The following is a 23203-nucleotide window of genomic DNA, read 5'->3' on the forward strand; positions in this document are numbered from 1 at the left end:
CCCCTCCCTCCACACTGGCTGATGTCTTTTGTTTCAGGATATAGTGTTATACATCCCTGTTTTAGTTCCAAGAGCAGACATTTGCATCAGGAAGGGCACCACTGGTGAGAAATGCTTAATTATTTAATGCTCTTCAGTCAGCACTGTAAGTAATATGTAATATGACTAAAGATTACGGGTGATTGCAGCCTGGTTGCATGACTGAACATGGACAAAGACGATTTTTACAGAGCTTCTCATTCTACTTCCACTGGCACAAATAGACAGTGTTACATAAAACCTATGTAACATAACTTTCAAAGCATTGAGATTAGGGGTGTGTGAAATGAGGTAAAGCCCTGTCTGTTGGAGAGTGACTATGTGGCTTTAGATAAATAAGTTCCTCTCATTTTATTTTTTTGATTTGATTATTTTCTAATCCAGATTTTAAAGGAAATACGACTTCCCTTGCCTTCTCAGAGAAAACGCCTTTAATTAAGACATAAATAACAATTCCGCTCATTATACTCTAATAAACACTGGAAAAAGCTACAACTTCACCCCCCAGTGTTTTTTCTGTTGCTAGTTTTGGTAGCCCTGCTGACACATTCATCAGGATGAATGTAGAGAGGAACGGATTTAAATCATGTACAAATTAAATGAGCTGTCCTAGAGTGGTCGATTCAAGTGTGTCTAATATGATTTTAACTACTACTGCTCAGTGAATGAATGCGACTCTTGGGCAATTTGGATGGAGTGCCAATCTTTAAAGCACTGTTTCAGCCAAGCTGAAGAGGGAAGTGCCCAAGAATGTGTGCCATCTAGTGTAGGGTAGCAGACATGATACCCAAGCCATAGTGGGAGTCTGAACTATCCTGGAAATTTACATCTGAATGATGTTTTTCATTGGTCATACAAGACCTCATTGGTTATACATTTTCTGAATAGTATGTGAGTTTTGTTTGCTTGTGCAAAACTTGGCACCAGGATGCTAGAGCGTTTTGGATGGTTGCCAAGATATTGCTATGTAGTTCCTGTTTTGGTGGTTGTTAGTGTGTTTAGGGTGGTTGCCATGACATTGCCATGCAGTTGCTATGGGTTTATGTTGGTTGCTGGGGTGCTACTACATGGTTGTTAGAGTATTCTTGGTGATTGCCAGGACAATGGTGTTCAGGGTGGTTGCTACGGTGTTGCTAAGGTGTTCTGATGGTTGCGATCTGGTTGTTAGTGTGTTCAGGGTGGTTGCCATGACATTGCTATGCATTTGCTATGGTGTTTTTTTGGTTGTTAGAGTGTTCGCTGTGATTTCCATTCCAGTCTATAGTGTTCAGTGTGATTGCTAAGGTGTTGCTAAATCGCATTTAGTATGTTCAGGGTGGTTGGCTGGATGTTGCTATACAGATGTTCTGGTGTTCTGATGGCTGCTAGTGTGCTGCTACATGGTTGTTTGGGTATTCTAGATGATCAGGGTGGTTGTTATTGTATTGCTAAGGTGTACCTGTGGTTGCTAAGTGGTTGTTTTTATGTTTAGGGTGGTTGTCAATGATGTTGCTCTGCAGTTGCTGTGGTGTTCTGGTGGTTGTTAGAGTGTTGCTACATGGTTGTTAGTGTTCTGAGTGATTGCCATGCATGTGTATGGTGTTCAGGGTGGTTGCTAGGATGTCGCTAAGGTGCTCTGGTGGTTGCTAGGTGGTGGTTAGTGTGTTCGGGGTGGTTGCCATGACATTGCTGTGCAGTTGCTATGGTGTTTTGGTGGTTACTAGGTTGTTGCTACTTGGTTTTTAGAGTGTTCTCAGTGATTGTCATGCCAGTCTATGGTGTTCAGGGTTGTTGCTAGGGTATTATTAAGGTGTTCCTGTGGTTGCTAAGTGGTCGTTAGTATGTTCAGGCTGGTTGCCAGTACGTTGCTACACAGATGTTGTGGTGTTTGCTAGGGTGTTGCTACATGGTTGGAGTGTTCTAGGTAATTGCCAGGCCAGTCTATGGTGTTCAGGGTGGTTTTTGGGGTGTTGCTGAGGTGTTCTGATGGTTGCCAAGAGGCTGTGGTGGTTACCAGGACGTTGGCCTGCAGTTACTGTGGTGTTCTGGTGGTTGCTAGGGTGTTGCTACTTGGTTGTTAGACTGTGATTGCCGGTCCAGTGCTATGGTGTTCTGGGTAGTTGCTAGGGTCTTGAGCTGGTTGTTAGGGTGTGGTTTCTGGCACAAATGGGGGTTTGGATGTGCTGAAGTTTGATATTTAGGGTTCAGACTTTGCTCAACCTCTAAGCAAACACTACAAATGATTGAAAGAATATTTGTCAGGCACCCCTCCTGCTTTCCACTGGAGATAACCTTTCAAATATGAACAGCTTGACCACTTTGATCGGCACATGGCTGCAGTGCTCCTGTGTTTTCAGCGACTCAATCATCTCAGTATTGAGCTAATTCCCAAAGCCACTGAAATCAATAGTTCTTATATGTCACACCGCTTAATGGTGAAATCAATGTGATATGTTTTCGTGAGCGTGTTTCTCGCCATTACTGCAGCATTGAGCGGTGTTGCCAGACTGGCCGTGCTTAGACTACAACCATCAGGGTGATGGACACCTCATAGGTTCATGACTTCTCTCTCACTGCATAGGTCATTCCAGCACTGGCCAGCTGGACTGACCCGCAGGGGTCTGTAGGCGTGGGGGTGGAAGTGTGATGATCTTCTCAGTCTCATTTCGTTACACCAGAGCTCAACAGGACAATTCACATGTATCCGTCTGCCAACTGGAGCGATCCATACACGGTTCCGTATTACTGAGAGGAAACTCAGTGGCTACAGTTACAAATGTTGTTTTTGGACTCATATAATGCTTCAAAATGCTTTTTTTGTGATAGATACGAAATCTGAATCCAGCGATGAATGGAAGCAAGTTCGCTGTGCATATTTTGGGTGTGAAAGGTCCACTGAATGCAACATGTTCTCTCAAATCTGTCCATTTTCTGGTAATTACCCTCTCATGGCTTAATGCTGTGTGCTATCACAGAGAGTTAATGGCCCTTTCAGCCACAGACTGTTGTAGACACCATCACTGTCATATTGTCAATGGGGGATTGTGGTCAGCCTGCTTTAAATTCAGCTCATCTTTGCTTTTATGAAGCAAGAGTTGCTAAATTAATGGTGATTTATATAATATCTAAAGGAATGGCAAAATGGCCTAAATAATGAAATAAAATGTTTTCCAACAGGATTCCAAGCTGTCATTGGTTAGGCAAACTGACAGCCCCGTCCAAAACCTACACTAATGGTTGAGACAGTGTTAAGCTGGTTGGACACTCAAACAAACACACCAATGATATGACTGTGTGTTTATACTTCTAGAAGAATCAAATCAGATTTTTGTTCATATGCAATTGGAATCCAATCTTATTTAGCAAATGTGAATGTAAAAAAAAAATTACATGAATACTATTTTAACAAATCTGTTTCAAGCTACATTCATATGTCAAATTTGTTGAAATCCATTTCAGTCTTTACTGTTCAGATCGGACCAACAAAAGCATTGCATAACATAATTGTGTAATCAACATAGAAGGCTGCGGTTATGTACAGTACAAGTCAAACTACTAGCTGTAAATCAAACCACTCTCATTACCAGCCCAACTTATAGAGCAGCCCATTTGAACCACTCTGGGAGACTCATTGTATTTCATGAGTCTAATTGTATGATATTATGCCTAAATGAAGAGACACTCCACAGGGGGCCGCATGAGGGGGTTCTCCATTTTCATCACAAAGCCATGGGCCACCTCCATGTGTTGTGCTGATCCACTACACACACCCTCACAAACACACACAATCATTTTGCTATGGTGAAGATTAAAGTGAATTAAGACTAGGACTTTGACTAATGCCAGTCTGGATGTCATTACCAAGGGTTTGGCATGGAGTCTTGCTGTGCTGACTGGTCAAGATTCAGGATTAACACACCCCAGGGGAAACATACAAGATGGTATGAGCGATCAGGTTTTGGGAGGATGTCTTCCTCAGACGACATGGACCATTCTCGGGCTGTCAAAAGTGTATTGTGTATGAAGTAATTCCAGTTAGTTATGCGCAGACATATTTTTCACTGAAACACTGAAAATGAAATTGAACTAAATTGAATAATGCTGGCTAATTGGGTAATTGATGCTGTTCAGGGTGTCTTGTTCACAGGTGATAAACCAATTGTAGTAAAGTTTATCGACAACAAACTACTTCTTGATATTTCAGACAAACAGATTTTCCCAACTGCAACCAAAAACATGATTTTCGCTTTCGGTGAATTTCGTAGACACTGACATGTTCAGGCCTTTCCACGCTGAGCGCGATGCGAAAAAGCAAGGCGAATCGCCGACGAACGGTGCTTTCACACCGACCGCGAAATGATTGTTCGCCTTCTGCTAATTCACGCCTGCACGCTAGGTGGCGCAGACCAACAATGCATTTTTCCTCAGATATGTATCTCGTAAATTGATTTAACGTTGTCCGCTGCTCAATATACAGCATTAAATTAAGACAAAAAAAGTTGGTTCTACACCAGAAACAAACTATCTATAATGCTTACAAGAATAGGCTACATCCTAAAATATAATTAGAAGTACAATTAGCATCAAGCTACACTTGAACATTTATGTAATTATTAATGTATTTGCTTACCCACTTTAAACCATCATTGAGTGCTTGTAATAACTTCCAATTGTGATCTATAGTTGATTTTGATTAATAAGCAGACACATGCACTCTTTGTATGTTTAATAATGCTACACTGCTAATATTTTTCATAAACATCCTTTATTGCTATAAAAATACCATGAGCTGCATACAAAACACATACAGAAAATATATTGTCATAATCATGTCTATTTGCTTTCATATTTCATGTGTAGAAAAAGAGTTAATGCACTCTGACTCATAACACTTGCACACGTGGAAGAAAACGGACGGTGCTCAACAGATCACATAATTCAGTGGACAATTAATAGAAATGTAATTCTGTATAAAGAACATGTGAGAATAAATCTGTTCTCAAATACCAACGATAACAAGAACTCAGCATCCACTCTCTTCTCTTATCCGGGATACTCTTCTTCGATGTTTGTTTACACTGGTTTCTCGAAACAGTGCCACCACTCTCACCCTTTTGTGCAACAGCAGCTGCTCCGGTCACGTGATCCTAGCTAAAATCTTATTGGACGGCCCGTGATTCGTCGGACTGGTTAGAAAAAAAAAACATTTGCATTTTCGGTGCGCGAATGTTTGCGGTCTATGTGGAAGCATCCATAGAAATCTATTGTTTTATTCCAGCGCGTCATAGCTTCCGATATTCTTTTCGCTTTTTGGCGCTCAGTGTGGAAAGGCCTTTCACCTGTTGTGTCAGTAATGAATTGTTTTGGTCAGTAATTAAATCCCTTCAAAACCATTTTGGCTAAAACTGATTTTTATTTATTTATTAACGTTGACTTGAAACAGTCAAAACACGTCATCGGAGAAGCGCTAACTGTTTTGGTCAGTAATTAATTCCCTCCAAATCCATTTAGCAAAAACTGATCCTTTTTATTTATTTATTTGCTATTTTGGCCGAATATTTTCAGTTGCCAAAATTTCAGTGCATCACTAATTCCTCTCTGATTAGTTGACTTCTACACAATTTCTAGGAGTCTGGATGCACCAGGAAACAGTGACATTTTGGATTTAACAAAGTTAGCAAATTATGTGAAATTTTCAACAAAATCTTTCCAATTGTTTTTACAAACTTTTTTGAGATTGCAGTGTTATTATTTGAGCATGCTATAACTTGCCTGCAGTATCATCAGTAGAGGGAGATGTAATAATAAATGTTTTGTGCCAGAATAAGCCTCAATGTGGACCAGACTTTATGCCTGTAGCCAAATGTCTGGCTACACAAACTTATATAATGAGGTGAAAAGTGCTCAATTAAATTACCAGTGTGACAAATTAATTGTATAAATGAAGAAATATCAACTAATGAGTCTCTTTTTTCATTATTTCTTTTTACAAATACATTGTTATCTCCAAAATTATAAGTTGTTATGACTTAAGTTAAACATAGTGAAGTCATATGACAAACAATGCATATATTTAATTCTGTTTCACATAATTTTAACATAAATTGTAGGCAGTATCTGATACGTGTTACACTACTATTTCATTCCATATCAGTCTGTGTGTAAAGCCAAACTGATGAATGGATAAACGGAGGGGAACCTCTTTATAAACTGCACTATGTGGTTTTATTATCTGACACTAGTAGACCGGCATGTTTTTTTTAAATGTTTGTTTTAGGGTGGGAGGCTGATTAGACGAAATACAGCACTTTTACTGTCAGCAGTTTTAAAACCGTCCTCAACATGTCAGAGTTAAGATGTATAATGCATTTCCCCACAGTTTTACAGCTTGAATGTCATATAATTCTGTATAAGCACATTTGCCTAAATAAAGCAAGCAATTAAACTGAAAGGAGACCTTTTATAAATACTGAAGTCCTGTTTAAGTGAGCTTGCTAGTACAGTAGCTCAAAGAGGTTTTGGCATCTTGGTAGGCTGGAAATGTAATGTTTAATTCATTCTAGTACTGGCTGAAATGCTGCCTACTTGCTGAATCGTCATATTCCACTGCTTCATTGCTCTGCACTCTTACAGCGCGAGAGAAAGGCGTTTGTGTGTTCTTCCTGAAAACTGAGATACTGTATGTGTGTGGGTAGAAATGTGGACCATGGCTTGATAACATGCATCTATATATTAATGTTTTTATTGGCTCTTCTCCACAAAGTGTTAAATCTTAATGTGCATGGGTGTGTTTGTCTGTGTATGGCCATATAACTGCTAAATGCCTGCATTAACCGGCCACTCATCGTCTCCTCTCTGTTCTTTCCTGCAGATCCCGAGTCCCAGAGGAAACGTACCGTTCAGAATGTCCTTGACCTCCGGCAGAACCTGGAAGATACCATGTCCAGCTTACGGGGGTCACAGCTCAGCCACAGGTACAGGAGCTCACTCTTCTAGTCCAGCTCTCCTTTAAAAGCGATGGAGTCTACCATGTGCTAAGATTAAAATGTGGACTTACTCTGCAACATGTGTTTCATTTGTTTATTTGTGCGTGCTTGTTTTTTTTTTCCCTTAGCTTTTTGTTTGGTTCTGTGCTTTTATTTTGTGCTGTTTTATTCCTGTTGTTGTTTTGCGTTACTTTTTGTTTTGTGCTTTTTTTGGTGCTTTTGCTATTTTATTTAGTTTTTGTGTGTTTTGTTGGTTTTTGTTTTGTGCTTTTTTTGTTGTTTTGCTATTTTATTTTGTGTTGTTTTTTGTGTTTGTTTTGTGATTTTTAAAATGTATTTATTTATTTATTTGTTTTGTTATTTTGTGTTTTTTTTATATTGTGAAGTTTTGTTCTGTATTTTTTTTCATTTATTATTTTCTTTTTGGTTAATTTAGTGCTAGGAAATCACAAATCAGGTTTTAAAAATAAAATCATCTCTCAAATTGGTAATGTTATGATTACATTTAGGGTTGCCACAATTTTGAACCTCATATTAGAAATATTAGAGATTTGTAAATGTATCATATTAATCATTAATTGGATATATTGGCTGATTTTGGGTATTTATAGTGCTCAATTATCCTTTTTTGGGTTTATTATTATTATTTTTTTTTTAGATTGTGTAATTTAGTGCACATTTGATGTTACTCAAATGAAAAAAACAATTATCAAAACTTAAACTGAATATCCCTTTCTCATACTGTAATGTTATAATGTTGTGATCTAATTGATTGAATTAGAAATTTAGAATAAATAAAAATAGTAAAATAATGTATTTTAATAGTTTAATATTAACAGTATAATTATAATGAATTTTTAATATTTTAATATCAGTGCATTCCTAAAAAAGAAATAATATCTGTCCTTAATGTCATATTCAAATGTCATTCCAAGGAATATTACATATCTCCAAGTGAATACAAAACATCAGCAAAGGAAGTCAGCAGTCATGGACTAGAGCAGCAGATGTTTCTGTGTCAGCACCTCCGCCTGTTGTTTCCTGCTGTCCAAGGCTTACAAACACACATGCAAACCCTACAGCAAAAGGATGGATTAGCCTCTCATTAGAAAGCCACAACTGCAAACCCCTGCTATACCTCACACAGTATGTTGTGTTAGTGTTTTGGAAACCAGAGCTACTGGCAATGTTTTTGCTAGAGTATTGTTTAAAGAAGCAGAAAGCGCTCCTTCAACCAGAGGAAGTCACTCGAGGAAGCTGTTAATGGTGCATTATAAACCAACAGGCCTAGAGAGAGTCCATTCCAGCAAACGCAACACTAAATATGTTGTGTAACAGCCATGAGAGCCGTGTCTTAGTGGTGGACGCAGCTGCTCTGACGCAGTGAGCCGTGGCGCTCATACAGGCAATGTGAGTTCAAATCCAGCTCTTCTGCCAGACAAGAACAGATGAACCATAAGAGATCCATCATCGGAGTATATCTTAGCTCTCTAACTTTCACTTAGCCTGAGTGTGTCTGTGTAATTTTAGCACTGCCTCCTAGTATAAAATTACTCTGCCTCAGCAGCTTTAAAGTCATTCTATTAAAACCTTAACATAATTGGCCTGATTTAATGCATCTTCTGCACATAAACACTAATGCCCCTGTAGAGAGTCGGTAATGTGCTGAGCCCAAATTCTATAATAGACATACTGTATGTCAGTGTTTTGTGTGGCCTTATAGTGCTTTATGATGCATAACAATGGTAACTTTCTTGATTTGTCAAATGTTCTCCTCCTCTGATTGAAGTGTTCTCAGAAGGGCACAGTTGAAGGATAAAAGGAACAATAATCACTGTCATTTAGCCGTCATTATTATTATTCAGCACAAAAGTCAGGCAAACAGAAGCGCCTGCCATTTTATCAAAGGATAATTCACATTCACGTAAATGCTCTGAAAGCCATTGTCTTCTTTTCTATGAACATTTTTCTGAGCCCTTTGCTGTTTGTATAAAATGTATACATAAATCTGTGATAACCGCAAATATGCAGTGCATTGCGGGTACATATGCTTCGGTTGCATTCCTGTAGATCAGTCGGTAGCATTTTATAACTTGAAAAGTAGAGCATGACGCTAACAACACCAATGTTGTATACGCTGAATGCAATGTAAGCCGCTTTGGATAAAAGCATCTGCCAAATGCATAAATGTAAATACCAATTATGACTATATAGGTTAGCATTAAGTTATCTGTTAGCATTCCCAAAGGTAGCTAGTCTGCTGGTGCAGGACCCCCCAGAAGTTTGTGACTTTGATATATGATATATTGACCAATATTTGCTATTTTTAAGTTATTGGGAGTATTTTTCTGTTTACTGTTAAGTGCTGGAAGTGACAACGCTGGGATTTTTGTTTTGAAATGCGCTGAGATGCAGCAGAGCTCCTGTCTCCGACTTCATTAGTTAGTTGTCTTTAACAGTTTTGTCTCATAATTTATTTAATTAAATAGTAGGTAACACTTTACTTGAAGGGGTGTGCATAAGACTGACATTACACCTTCATAATCATGACATGACACATGTCATGAATATGAAGGAGGTTTTATGCATGTTTATGACAACTGTCATTAAGTGTCATTCGCTCAGTTATGTCATTTTTAATGTAAATATGACATTATTTGACCTAACCCTAACCTAACCCTACCCCTACCCTTACCCCTAACCATAGCCCATAACAAAGACATCTCAAACAATGTCATCTTTGCATTAAAAATGACATAACTGAGCGAATGACACTTAATGACAGTTGTCATAAACATGCATAAAAACCCTTCATATTCATGACATGTGTCATGTCATGATTATGTAGATGTCATGTCATGATTATGAAGGTGTCATGTCAGTCTTATGCACACCCCTTCAAGTAAAGTGTAACCAAATAGGATATAGTGTCACCATTCAGCAAATACACATTTGTCATTTGTCATGTCTTTTAATGTGTTACAAATATTTAATTGCACGGACCAGCTGTTAGAGAGGCATTTGTAGCCAGTGTTTAGTAAATTACGCTATAAAAGTAATTAATTACTAGCTACTAATTACATCTTCAACAGTGCAATTAGATATTAAATACTCTATCTAAAAAGTATTGCATTACTTATTACAAATGACGTTCTAAATCCCATATCAGCCTCGATCAATTGAACAATAGAAGGATAGACATGAAACAGCTTTTAATTCTTTCAAATCAATTCTACTTTTATGTCTTTCAAATAGTATACAATTGCATAAATTATTCTTGAACTGACCAAGGTATTTAAAAGGTTGCATAAGGTTATTAAAAACATGCATTTAGACATTACATTTTGATGTTAAATCCACTTTTGTTTCATATATAATTGTTCTATAGTTTATACAGTATGTAATGCTATTACATCAAAATAAACTGTAAAAAAAAAGACTAATCCCTAACTTTTTTTTTCAAGAGAAAAGTGATTAAATTACTTTACCTGTATAAAATGTGTGTCCTCTGCATATGACAGTCAATCCGGACGTTTACATAGTTAAACATTCACCCAAAGGTATTATGCCATATAACTAAAAGTTCACCCACCTAGAATGGTGGTCCCGCTGCGAAATCGATGATTTAGACCAGGGGTGCCCAAACTCGGTCCCGGAGGGCCGGTGTACTACAGAGTTTAGCTCCAACTTGCCTCAACACACCTGCTGGGAAGTTACTAACATACCTACTAAGATCTTGATTAGCTGATTCAGGTGTGTTTAATTAGGATTGGAGCTAAACTCTGCAGGACACCGGCACTCCAGGACCGAGTTTGGGCACCCCTGATTTAGACACTTTTACAGCTCAAATATCTCATGTTTTTGTACTAAAGAATTAGTTTAATATAAATGCTCTCTGAAAAGTGCATATTTCTGCTTTCAAACTGTAAACACGATATTTGCCGAAGAATGAGTTGAAATTATTTTCTGTGGTAATTGACAGCGTGCCACAGATAGAATCTGTTTTGAACCTGAAACGTTCTATTAATTTGGAGCAAACTTTATCTAAAGGCTTTTTATACTTTGAAAGTTGAGATCAAGGTCAGCAGGAAATAATCTCCATCCATCTGCTGGGCTTAAAAGCATTAAAGCCACACCTGGAAACTAATAAGAACATTAAAATCATTGCAGGGCAGGCACAACTCAAGAGGATATGAGTTTATCCAGATGAGGGCTTTAGTTGGGACTGGGATAGCAGAATCAGCAGAAGGTCAGTTCCTCCAGCTGCCCAAACCGTGACCTACTATTTTAAAATCAGAGAAAGGCACCCGAGGGGTCAGTGTGTGTGCGACTGACTTCCTGTAGAAAGCTTGAGCGGCGTGTTCAACAGGCATGAAGGAAATTAAACATCCTCAAGACACGTTTTACCTTAAAATCCCCACGGATGATGTATCACCTACCAGAGACTACATAGACATGCATCCACAAGATGTGTAAGACTGAGATGAGTTTCGTGATGTGTTGATGAAAGCGGATAGTTATATCCACTATGACGAATGAGTTTGCCTGCACTCTCAGAAGCATCTCTGTGGAGTTAAAGAGGTTTTCTCATGTTAATTCCAGGCTGAAAACCTGACAAAGCAGAGTGCAAAATTAAAGGGGTCATATGACGTTGCTCTGATTGGCCAGCTCTCCAGTGCGTTGTGATTGGCCGAATACCTCAAGCGTGTGACGGAAATGTTACGCCCTTACCATATTGTGATGCCTTGTCCCGGCCGGAGCGACGAGACAAAACCATTAAAACCCATTATACACTAGGCATTTGTTGCATCCAGTGGGGACATAATTACTGATTATAATGACTTATACTGTCTTTTTAAGCGTTGCGTTGCATCTCGCCGCGTAAACATAAAACCATGTCTGCATTTGTGATCGGAGAAATGACAAACAAGTGCTACTCTACACTGCTCAATACTCGCGTTTGAATCGTCAGTGGCAAATCCTTTAAATATGAAAACGTACTTACAGTCTGTGAGTCAACATTATTTGTCAGCATCATAGACTGTGGTCAGCATGCGCGCCGAAGGGGAAACAGGGGAACTGAATTCACCGGAACACCGGCATTGTAGGTTACTGGTTCAGGAAACAGTCCTCGTCCTCCGTTAAATGCGCTGGACACATCTGAATATTTGATTTGAACTGTTCTGGAACAGTGTTGTAAATACAACTTAACCACTGATTTCTAGTTGTGTCCACTTTTGAAATGCCAAACAAAGTAGTTTCACTTTCACAACGAAACACACAGCGTCTCCACGACATGGCAGTGGTGGCAGCAACAATACTACAGCGAGAATCAAAGTTACGCCTTCTTTCTTTGCGTGAACATTTGGGCGGCGTTATGCAAATCTTCCCACACAGTGACATAGACATGTGGGGGCGTGTTTAAATGAGGCGTTTTAGGTAGGCGTGGACCAGTCTTAACTTTTATAAAGAATATCTCTTTGGATTTGAGACTTTAGTCTTTGCAACTTTAGTAATCTTATCTATTCACGAACTTTGGAAACCTTGAAATCGCATCATATGACCCCTTTAAGTTTTTGCTACACCTGCCAGTGGTGGGTGAAATGAGAAAATTAGTCACATACTTTCAGTACTTTTTGTTTGTCACTTGCATCATCGGCAAGGATTGGAGTTTTATACCATTCAGATTTTTGCTATTGAGAAACAATAATTACAGTAATTCCAACATTACATTACACAGCATTCGGAGTGCATGTCTTAACATGATTAATAATGATTATGAATTCGCTTATGAAATTTCACTCATCTTTTTCGAACGTTCGCAGGTGAAATCTGGTCGTTTCAAGAGGAATCTGCTGTATATCCAAAATTTTGTTGGCCAATATTTGGCAGTTTTTAAAAATTGGCAGCAGCCGATACATTTTTTTTCTGTTTGCAGTTAAGTGTCAGAAATGGGACTATTATTTTGACAGAGCTTGGACCTTCGTTTTGAATGCGCTGAGAATGCCAGTGCCTGAGTGCAGATGCATCAAAGCTACATTAGTTTGGTAATTTCAACATTACATGGGATTGAGCAGCATTAAGCACAACATTTAACCGTTGGTGTCCTAACACGTCGTAATTACGAATTTTCGCTTACGAAATTTTGCTCATCCTTTCCAAACTTTTTGAAGCCACAGTCACATTTACAGTTGTTCAGCGAGTTTCCACAGGTGAAATCCAGTCATTTCAAAAGGAATCCATGCGACAGGAATTTTCGTAGGAGGGCGAACGATTTCCACACACAGATTTCGCAATGGGTTCAAGTTGGTTACACAGATTCATCACGTGTTTTGACAAACAAAAGCTGCTTGGTTGGATAGTGACTTCTGTGTGAGCTGTGCTTCGTACATACAGTAGCTAAAGAGGAATCTGTGGTATATCAAAAATTTTGTGGGCAAATATTTGGCAGTTTTTAAAAATTGGCAGCAGCCGATAAATTTTTTTTCTGTTTGCAGTTAAGTGTCAGAAATGGGACTATTATTTTGACAGAGCTTGGACCTTCGTTTTGAATGCGCTGAGAATGCCAGTGCCTGAGTGCAGATGCATCAAAGCTCTTATTCTCCGACTACATTAGTTTGGTAATTTCAACATTTCATGGGATTGAGCAGCATTAAGCACAACATTTAACCGTTGGTGTCCTAACACGTCGTAATTACGAATTTTCGCTTACGAAATTTTGCTCATCCTTTCCAAACTTTTTGAAGCCACAGTCACATTTACAGTTGTTCAGCGAGTTTCCACAGGTGAAATCCAGTCATTTCAAAAGGAATCCATGCGACAGGAATTTTCGTAGGAGGGCGAACGATTTCCACACACAGATTTTGCAATGGGTTCAAGTTGGTTACACAGATTCATCACGTGTTTTGACAAACAAAAGCTGCTTGGTTGGATAGTGACTTCTGTGTGAGCTGTGCTTCGTACATACAGTAGCTACACTGTTGACAGTAGAGAATGGACCATTTTTGCCTGTCAAATTTAGCAGAAATTTTGGTAATATGAGCACACCAAGCTTCAAACATACATATCTATTTACGATAACCATCACTCCAGTGCAGGTTTATTATAGTTAAGTAAACCTAAAATAAAAAATATTAAACACTTTTTTTTTTAGCTAGTCGCCAACATTTCTCATTTTAATTTAGTTTAATGATGTACTAAAATAACTAAAAATATATATATCAACATTTTATAAAACTACAAAAATTTTATTGAAATGAAAATGAAAAATGTTACAAATAAAAACATAAAAAAAAAAATTAAAAAAAAATTAAAAAAAATAAAATAACACTTCTCTAACGGCATGCTTTAGAATTAAAGGATTAGGAAAAAAAAGACATTTTTATTCTGGAAGTGAACTAATCCTTTAACCACCTTTTTTTCTAATATTTCAGCTGTACTGAGAGCAGCATGTGCTACGACAGCGATGAGACTAATGCCCGCAGCATCTCTAGCTTGTCCAACCGTTCCTCCCCTCTCTTCTGGCGCCAAAGCCAGTCCAGCCCTCGGTTGCAGGCTGGTGACGCCCCCTCCTCCGGGGTCTCTGCCCACTCGCTGCCCATCCGAGCAATAACGCAGACCAGTCACCTGCAGCACATCCAGCTCATCGAGGGCCTGGACGCCGCGGACGATGACCTGGCTGACCTCAAGTCTGTTTACCTCAGCGACGGCAACCTGACAGGCAAGAGCCAACCAGAAGAAGAGGATGACGACGATGATAACGTTGATGTAGACGTCGATGATGACGACCTAGCCAATGGGTAAATGTTTGTTACTTTTTTGCTGTTTGCTGATATATGTGAAATGTTTACTAGATTATAGTTTAATGTACATGAACTATTGAAAGCATTATTATGTAATTTATACACTACCATTCAAAAGTTTGGGTTCACCAAGTTGTTAATTAAGAAATAAAAAATAAAAAATTTTATTATTACGAAATTAATACTTTTATTCAGCAAGGGTGCTTTAAATTGATCAAAAGTGACAATAAAGATTTTTATAATGCTTTTTTTCTCAAACAAAATATGTTCTTTTGGTCTTTCTGTTCATCAAATGATCCTGAAAAAATTTTGTGTTTTCCATAAAAAAAATATGAAGCAGCACGACTTTTTCATCATTGATAATAATGAGAAATGTTTCTTCCGCAGCAAATGAGAATATTAAAATGATTTCTGAAGGATCGTGTGACACTGAAGACTGGAGTAATGATGCTGAAAATTCAGCTTTACATCAGAAATAAATTACAATTTTAAAAATATTTAAGTAGAAAACAGTTATTTTAAACTGTAATAATATTTCACAATAATACTGTTTTTACAGATTTTTTTAATCAAATAAATGGAGCCTTGGTGAGCATAAGTGACTTATTTCAATAAAAAGAAGAAAGAAAGAAAAAAATGAATAAATACCATCCCTAAACTTTTGAAGGTAGTGTGTATTTTATATCATTTAATATTTTATTTTAAAAATGTAAAAATTATAATAATTTAATGTTGTTGCAGAACTCATTATATTAATAGTGTCTAATAAAAGCTGCACAATTCTTAAAATGATCTATGATTTATTCTTAAAATGTTTTACACATGGAGGTCTTTTTAGCAATGACTAAGTGCTTTTAATCTCCTACGAGTCGAATTGTGAAATAGTTCATTGGCTGATTCATTGTCAGCCTGAGGCCCCCCAAAGAGCAATCGTGTCACAATCAGCTGAGGGTCTCATTTTGGAGCCATATGTGCCATCTTCAGGTCCTCATCAGAGCTGGCTGTGTCCCCCGAGGGCCTCATGTTCACTGTCACAACACCTGATGTTGCCGAATGCAGCCTTCATTCTGCTAGCTGCAGCTGTGTGGAGAGGACAGCTCATTGTTGCAGATATAGTGTTAAATGCGTGTGTGTATGTTTATGTGTGAACACAAAACTGGGAAATTACCGAGGAAATGAGATGTGTTTGTTTAAGCTGTCGGCAGAGCTTTGATGTTGGCCTCTCTTAACCTGCGCTGTTGGTTTAGTCTGATGAGGAATCGCTGCGAAGTGTGAAAGTTCACAATCCGGCAGCTCACATCTGAAAGTACTTCACCTTGCGTTTGACACCACTTCAGATCAAATACGTATCCTACTTCAGCAGATCACATTTATGATCTAACGTAATCCAAAATTAATATGTTTTGCTTGGATGAAGACAATAACAAGCCTTCATGTGTTTTCCAGCAGAAATGCATTGTGATGCAGCCAAGCAAAACCAGGGGTGTGGACTCGAGTCACACGACTCGAGACTCGACTCGGACTCGAGTCCCAAATTTGATGACTTGCGACTCGACTCGACATAATTAAAGAAGACTTGAGACTCGACTTAGACTTTGACAGCAAGGACTCGAGACTTGACTTGGACTTGAGCCCTGTGACTCGGAAAGACTTTATGATCAGATCTAAGTTGTTATAGACACGTCCCTGCAGTGTGCTTGCGCTTGACTGGAAATAAGCTAGGGACTGCGTTCAGGGAGCGCTGGATAGGCTAGTATAAATTAATGGAGTAATAGCATAACTTACGACAAAAGAACAGAGATAAAAACAAAAAGCAAATTACATGATTCGTCTAGTAGCGATCTCCGCTTGTGAAAAGCGCTGCCCTGTCCGTTTGATCGCCGCCCAGCAGACACACGGAGCGGGCATGAGAAACTTCACTGGTGCTGGCCTCATCATCACCGTGACTAATGCTGTTAAATGTTCCTCACTTCTTCTGTTTGTCCGACACCGAGGTGCACCAAGAGTGACTGATCCGCATCCCGCCACGACCCTCGCACTCTGCCAACTCCATGTGCTTTAATTTTCATTTTAATTTGTAATAAACACCTCTCTGAGACCTGTTTTTGTCAGATCTCCACAGTTTTTCTTCGATCAGTTACATATTTTAATTGCATGTGCATTTATTTAAACCTCCATTAACCCTTAAATGCATGAATGTTTCACCAATTATTATTATATATTCGGGTCTTTAGCGACCCGGACCTACAGTATATAGCCTACAGCACGGATGGATCTTTAACTGCTGCAATAGCAAAAAAACTCTCTTGATATTTTAAGAACAATTACAGAAGAATAAAATAAAGCATATTTCGTTACCTTTTGAAACTTAAAAGGGTTAAATTTGAGCAGATGATTTTACCATCGTTGTTATCGTCAGAGCGCACTTCCACAGTACATCCAGCATCTGGCTTATATTCACGATCTCAGCCATATTCTCAAAACTATCGTTTTCAATGACTTCATATTCAATATTTTGATCACTGGCAGCTTATTCACCACATCCAGCATCAAATGACAGTGACATTTATATTTCATTGCGTAGTATAGTAATTGCTCTGCAGTAAAGCCATTCAAACCACTTCAATTTTTGCTGATGATATTCGTTTGTTTTATGCCTGCGGTAATTATGAGTGAAACGTCACGTCATTACTGTGTATCAAACAGTGCCACCTTGAGGAAAAAACGATGCATTGCACAATTTGAGTCATCAGATATGTAAATGTAGTTGTGCAGGAAAGAATACTTACACATTTACATACCTCGGGTCTCTAGCGACCCTATACACTTTTTACAAAAAAAATTAATCAGAAAACTGGCATTTTATATTTTACTATTTTTTTCTTGTTATATTGTTTATAATTAATAGATATTAAAGGAATACTAAGAAAGTTGATGTCTAACTTAAAAAACTGAAGGAGGGAGAGGGTAGAGAATGATGTCCCGGGTCGCTAAAGACCAGAGGTATGCATTTAAGGGTTAAGTTTAAAGTTAATCCATAATTGAGATTTAAATCTGAGTTTAAAGTTATGGTGCAACAGGATTAAAGTTCATCTTAAATATAACTTAAATCCGATCAAAATGATGGGTTAAAAATGTAAACCTGCTTATTTTTAAAGGTTTGAAGTTTGGTGCAACAGAATTATTAGATAAACCTTGATTTAATCTAGATTTAAAATGAATCATTGCAAACCATTCAGCTATAATTTGAAGTAGAAAAATGCACATTAGGCCTAATGTCTGAAGTGAGCAAGTGGCAATAGGCCTAATGATCATTAATTTGAAGAAGTGTTTCTTTCACAAAATGGGTATTGTATATATAACTATAAAATATAGACTACTCATTGCTCTTGCAGGCACTCAGCACTCATCTCACTTCCATTTCTTTCAGGATAAATGAATGAATTCACGTGTTGTAAATCAGTCTGTAGGCCAATAGCACACACAGCCCCTAAATTTAGCGATCAACTATGCATATTATAAACTTAACATTTAACATACAACATTTTTTTCTATTAAATGATTTTGTCTTTGTTGCTCTTAGTTATAAAGGATGGTAGCACAGCATTTTTGAATGATTGTCTTCTTGAGTTTGCCTGCATCCATATTGCATGTTTCCTCTCACTTGCAAAGTATGCTTGCAGTTATTTCTTCTAGTTCTTTCAAAGCAGTTCTTTCTGCATTTCTGCTCACATATTTTTAAATCTGTTTCATTGAGGTTCCAAATAATGGCTCACTAGCTTAGATTTAACACCTAGAAGCACACAACTATTCTTATGCACACATGCAAAGTATGTTGCAGCTGTTATTTCTATGATATTATGTTGTCTTTGCTATTCTGTTACTAATAAAATAGTTTACTGCTTATCCTATTTTGGCACAATCCCTAAATTGAACTTGAATAGTTTTACTAAGGGCACCCATCTCACATGAAATTGAACAATGTCAAATATTCTATCTGCCTTCCTGATATAAATTACTATGAATTTGATATGGTAATTAATACTGAGACACTAATTTGGGCAAAAAGCACTAATGACTTGTTTAAGACTTGAATCTTAAAGCTGAGGACTAGCAACTCGACTTGGACTTGCCTGTCTTGACTCGGGACTTGACTTGGGACTTGTCTGTCTTGACGCGGGACTTGACTCGAGACTTGAATGCAAAGACTCGAGACTTACTTGTGACTTGCAAAACAATGACTTGGTCCCACCTCTGAGCAAAACACACTAAGGGTGTATTCACACCTGTCTTGTTTGGTTCGATTGAATCAAACTCAATTTGTTTCCCCCATTGGAGCGGATCTTTTGGGCAGGTGTGAATACAGCAATCACACTCGGGTGCAGACCAAACAACCGCACCGAGACCCAGCTGAAGAGGTTCCAAACGAACTCTGGTACGCTTGAGAATTTCTGTCCAATGAATGGATGACCTTAGGCACACGTGTGGTTTTGTTTTAGGGCTGGGTTTTGACACAAATTTCACGATTCGATTCTCATTCACAAGCTTGTAATTCGATTCAATATCGATTATTTTGGATACATATCAGGTACAGTACATGCCAAATTTTCTCAAGGAAAAAAAAATTCTCAACTAATGCTGTAAAATATACATGAGAGTCAGTTGGTACTACATTATAATATTGAAGGTTAAAATGGACTGATTTGTGCTGTGAAACTGCTTAAATTGCACTTAATGAAGTTTTTATAATAGTTAAGTTAGAATTACTTCAGTTAGTTTTTTTAAATATACACATTTAAATAGTGGCTGTCATAAAAACTTGGACAGATTTATTCAAACATAAATAAAGCATTAAAGAACGGTAAAAAAAATTTTCTGGCTGACTGTCAATATATCCTCTCTACAGTTTATTTTTCTGGCTGACTGTCAAGTTTATGGTCACCAAATATGCTTTCTGAGGTAAATGTAAACATTACATGAATTGTTTACAAGCCGTTATACTGACGTCTTTGCACGGCTGAAACACTGATTGCACGATTACGTGAGACAGGATACGGATTGTTGTACTCTTTCTTTTAACTTACCTTCGGATGTTTAGTCATGTTTATTTTGTGCTGAAACTGGTTTAATGTGGAGGAGATGATTAGTTCACGTGTGCCTTGCTCTGCCGCGTCTGTTGAACTGAGGCGCTACAGCGATCTGTCACTCCACATTTAACAGCGCCAAAATGGCATTTATTGTTTGAATACTGCAATACAGTAGACATAAATTGAAATCTGAGACTTTGTTTCATATTTAAAGTACCAACGCACAATGCTTATTGCGATTTATTGGATGGGAAGTGCCCTTCAATGTTCCATCCATTAACTGAAAACAGGCTAGACTAATCGATTCTTGGGACTTAAGAATCAATATCGTTTCGTAAAAATTAGAATCGATTAAAATAGAGATATCGATATTTTTTTACCCAGCCCTATTTTGTTTACAATTTCTGGTTCACTTGCAAAAAGGGCAGTGTGAAAGCAAACCCCCCCAAAAAAAAAAAAAATCAACATTGTATTTGGTCCGGACCAAAGCAAGTGAACTAGAGGACTTTCCTGGTGTGAATACACCCTAAAAAAATGGCGTAGAAACAATTTTCACTCAGAAATTGCACAAATAATTACAAATATACAGCAAGTAAAACTTTAAATTAAAAGTACAATTTTGAAATAGAAAAACTGAAATAGTATTTCTTATAAAACGTGCTGCTTCATTTACAACTTTCAGAAATAATTTTTTTTACAGTGCATTTTTATAATTACTAAGGATTTTTGGATATTGCTCAGCACAATGCCAAAGAAACACCACACAGTATTGATTTTCTCATTAATCTTAATTTGAATGATCTTGATATTATTTCTTAAAATCCCAAATAAGATATTTGTATACCTTGTTTTGGTAGCAGCATGCAAATGTATTTGTGCAGCACCTTCCATATTGCAGATTTCAGTTTGCAGTCTGTATTGAATGTCATACGTGTTTGCTGATATTATATATAAATATATAAGGTTAATATATCATATTTTAATTAAACTTAACTATTGAAAAAAAAATATATATATATTTACATTTATACACTACTGTTCAAAATTGTGGGGTCAGTAAGATTTTTTTTTTCTTGAAAGATATTAACTTTATTCATCAAGGACTTGCTAAATTGATCAAAATTGACAGGAAAGGCATTTATAATATTCTAAACTGTTTCTGTTTCAAACAAATGCTGTTGTTTTTTAACTTTCATTTAATCAAAGAATCCTAAAAACGTCTAGCCCTTTCCACAAAAATATGAAGCAGCACAACTGTTTTTACCATTGATAATAATAAATGTTTCATGTGCACCAAATCAGAATATTAGAAGGATTTCTGAAGGACCATGTGACACTGAATTGTCTGTTTTAAATGTGCTACAATAAAAAAACACATAATGGAAATAAAAAGAAATAAATGGAAATAAAAAAATAAAAATAAAAAAAACGACTTGCTGTTATTAGTAAAAGAAATATACTGTGCGTTCAATGTCATCAGATTCACAAACAAATGACATATGAACAAATGAATCCAAAACATAAGCGTGACTACTTTAGTTCAAAAGAAAATAGTTAATGATTTGAATCAGTCTGCAACACTGTCCTCTATAATTCACAGCATTAGCAAAGACATCATCTATTCATAAAAGCAAAATGGACATTAAAACAGGAATACAGTATACCCAGATGATTTAGAATCACACAGAGTGTGTGATAAGGAATCGAAAGTGAAATCTGTATTTATACCAGACTCTACCAAGCTAACAGCAAAACATCTGCTTTCCTGGGCTCCGGCTGGTTAAGACAGAAACCCAGTTTTACAGGAGTAGATTGTGTCCCACTTGGTTCGGAAATATTGTTACAATCAATACTGTGAAGAAAATGTCTTGTTTCTCTTGCTCATCAAATTTGAAATGAGATTTACTCCCCTGAGTAAGGTTTATGTTGTCATTGCAATATTTTCTGTGCATGTTTCCTCGGTGCCAGATGACTGACCGTCTGATCTACTTTAGAGGTTGATGTGTCTGTCTGGCTTGACTTGTTTCGGATGAGCAGCTGATTTGTATTTGTTAGCTCGCCGCTGTCCCTCTGCAAGGCGTGCTGAGGTCTGTCAGGAGTTGCCAAGGTGACTGAGAGCACAGAGAGGCCATGAATGTTATCAGCTCATTAGAGCACATGCAGGACACTGAACAACATCCTCATATGACCCAACATGATTAATGCACAATTATATTTAAAAGGTCTTTAGAATGTACTTATTTCCACTTGGTTATGGATAGAAGTTAGTTATTAGACATTGCAAGCTGCCTGTTTATACTTTTCAACAGCCTACTTTGAGTTATGTAAATGCCATGCAGCTTCTTAGAATAGAACACTCACATATGGATATAGAGAGTGTAGCACATGGAGAGATTTAAATGTGGCACATTTCTGTAAGCTGTGTAGGAGCTCTGTTATGTAAACTCCTTCTGATATCTCCTCCCCAGGTGTGTGTGTGTGTGTGTGTGTGTGTGTGTGTTGCCATGGAAACGGAGTGAGTCTGAATACCTCGGTTTCATCTAATCTTTCTTTAGTCATCTTCTGTCGGCTCAACACATTACTGTAATAAGGCGAATACAGTGGATGATGGGTATGAGGATTATTGAACATGAAACTGCTCAAAGTTGACACAGGTGTTGCTAAGGGTTTCTTAGTGGGGATTTTGGGGCATTGGTATGTGGTTGCTAGTGTGAGATGAGTTATATGTTAAAGTTTAAGTCATGAAAGATTAAAATGATAAAAAAAATACAGTAAAAACTGTGATGTGAAATATTTAAAAAATAAATAAGAAATATTTAAAATAACTGTTTTCTATTTGAGTGTTGTTTTTAATGTATTTTATTCCTGTGATCAAAGCTGAATTTTCAACATCATTACTCTAGTCTTCAGTGTCACATGATTTTTCAGAAATCATTCTAATATTCTGATTTGATGCTCAAGAAACATTGATTATCACTGCTGAAAACAGTTGTGCTGATTCATATTTTTGTGAAAACCATGATACTTATTTTCAGGATTCTTTGATTAGTAGAGCGTTCAAAAGAGCAGTATTTATTTTACGTTTTTTTTTGTAACATTATAATGTCAATTGATAAGTTTAATGTGTATTAATTACACATTAATATATATATGTTTATATATATATATATAAACAGTTTTATGTCAAAACAAAGCAATACCCAGTGGTCTTACAGAATCAGCACCTTGTGCTTTGTCATACAGAGTTGTTTTTTGTATGCAGTAAAAGTCACATGCCTGTATCTTACAAACAGAGACTTCAATTCATGAA

The 23203-nt window shown here is 37.3% G+C and overlaps 1 protein-coding gene across 2 annotated transcripts in view; it reads left to right on the top strand.

The window, feature by feature from the left end:
* LOC107598126 (neuron navigator 1-like) overlaps nucleotides 1-23203 on the top strand; it is a 166313-nt gene that overhangs the window by 55797 nt on the left and 87313 nt on the right. For both annotated transcript variants that reach the window (XM_016289394.1, XM_016289395.1), the window contains 2 exons: nucleotides 6890-6992; nucleotides 14438-14803. In XM_016289394.1, the coding sequence (XP_016144880.1) occupies nucleotides 6890-6992; nucleotides 14438-14803 (469 nt within the window). The remainder of the gene's footprint in view (nucleotides 1-6889; nucleotides 6993-14437; nucleotides 14804-23203) is intronic.

Source organism: Sinocyclocheilus grahami, unplaced genomic scaffold (genome assembly GCF_001515645.1).
Source record: "Sinocyclocheilus grahami isolate Dianchi unplaced genomic scaffold, SAMN03320097.WGS_v1.1 scaffold245.1, whole genome shotgun sequence".
Classification (NCBI taxonomy): Eukaryota; Metazoa; Chordata; class Actinopteri; order Cypriniformes; family Cyprinidae; genus Sinocyclocheilus; species Sinocyclocheilus grahami.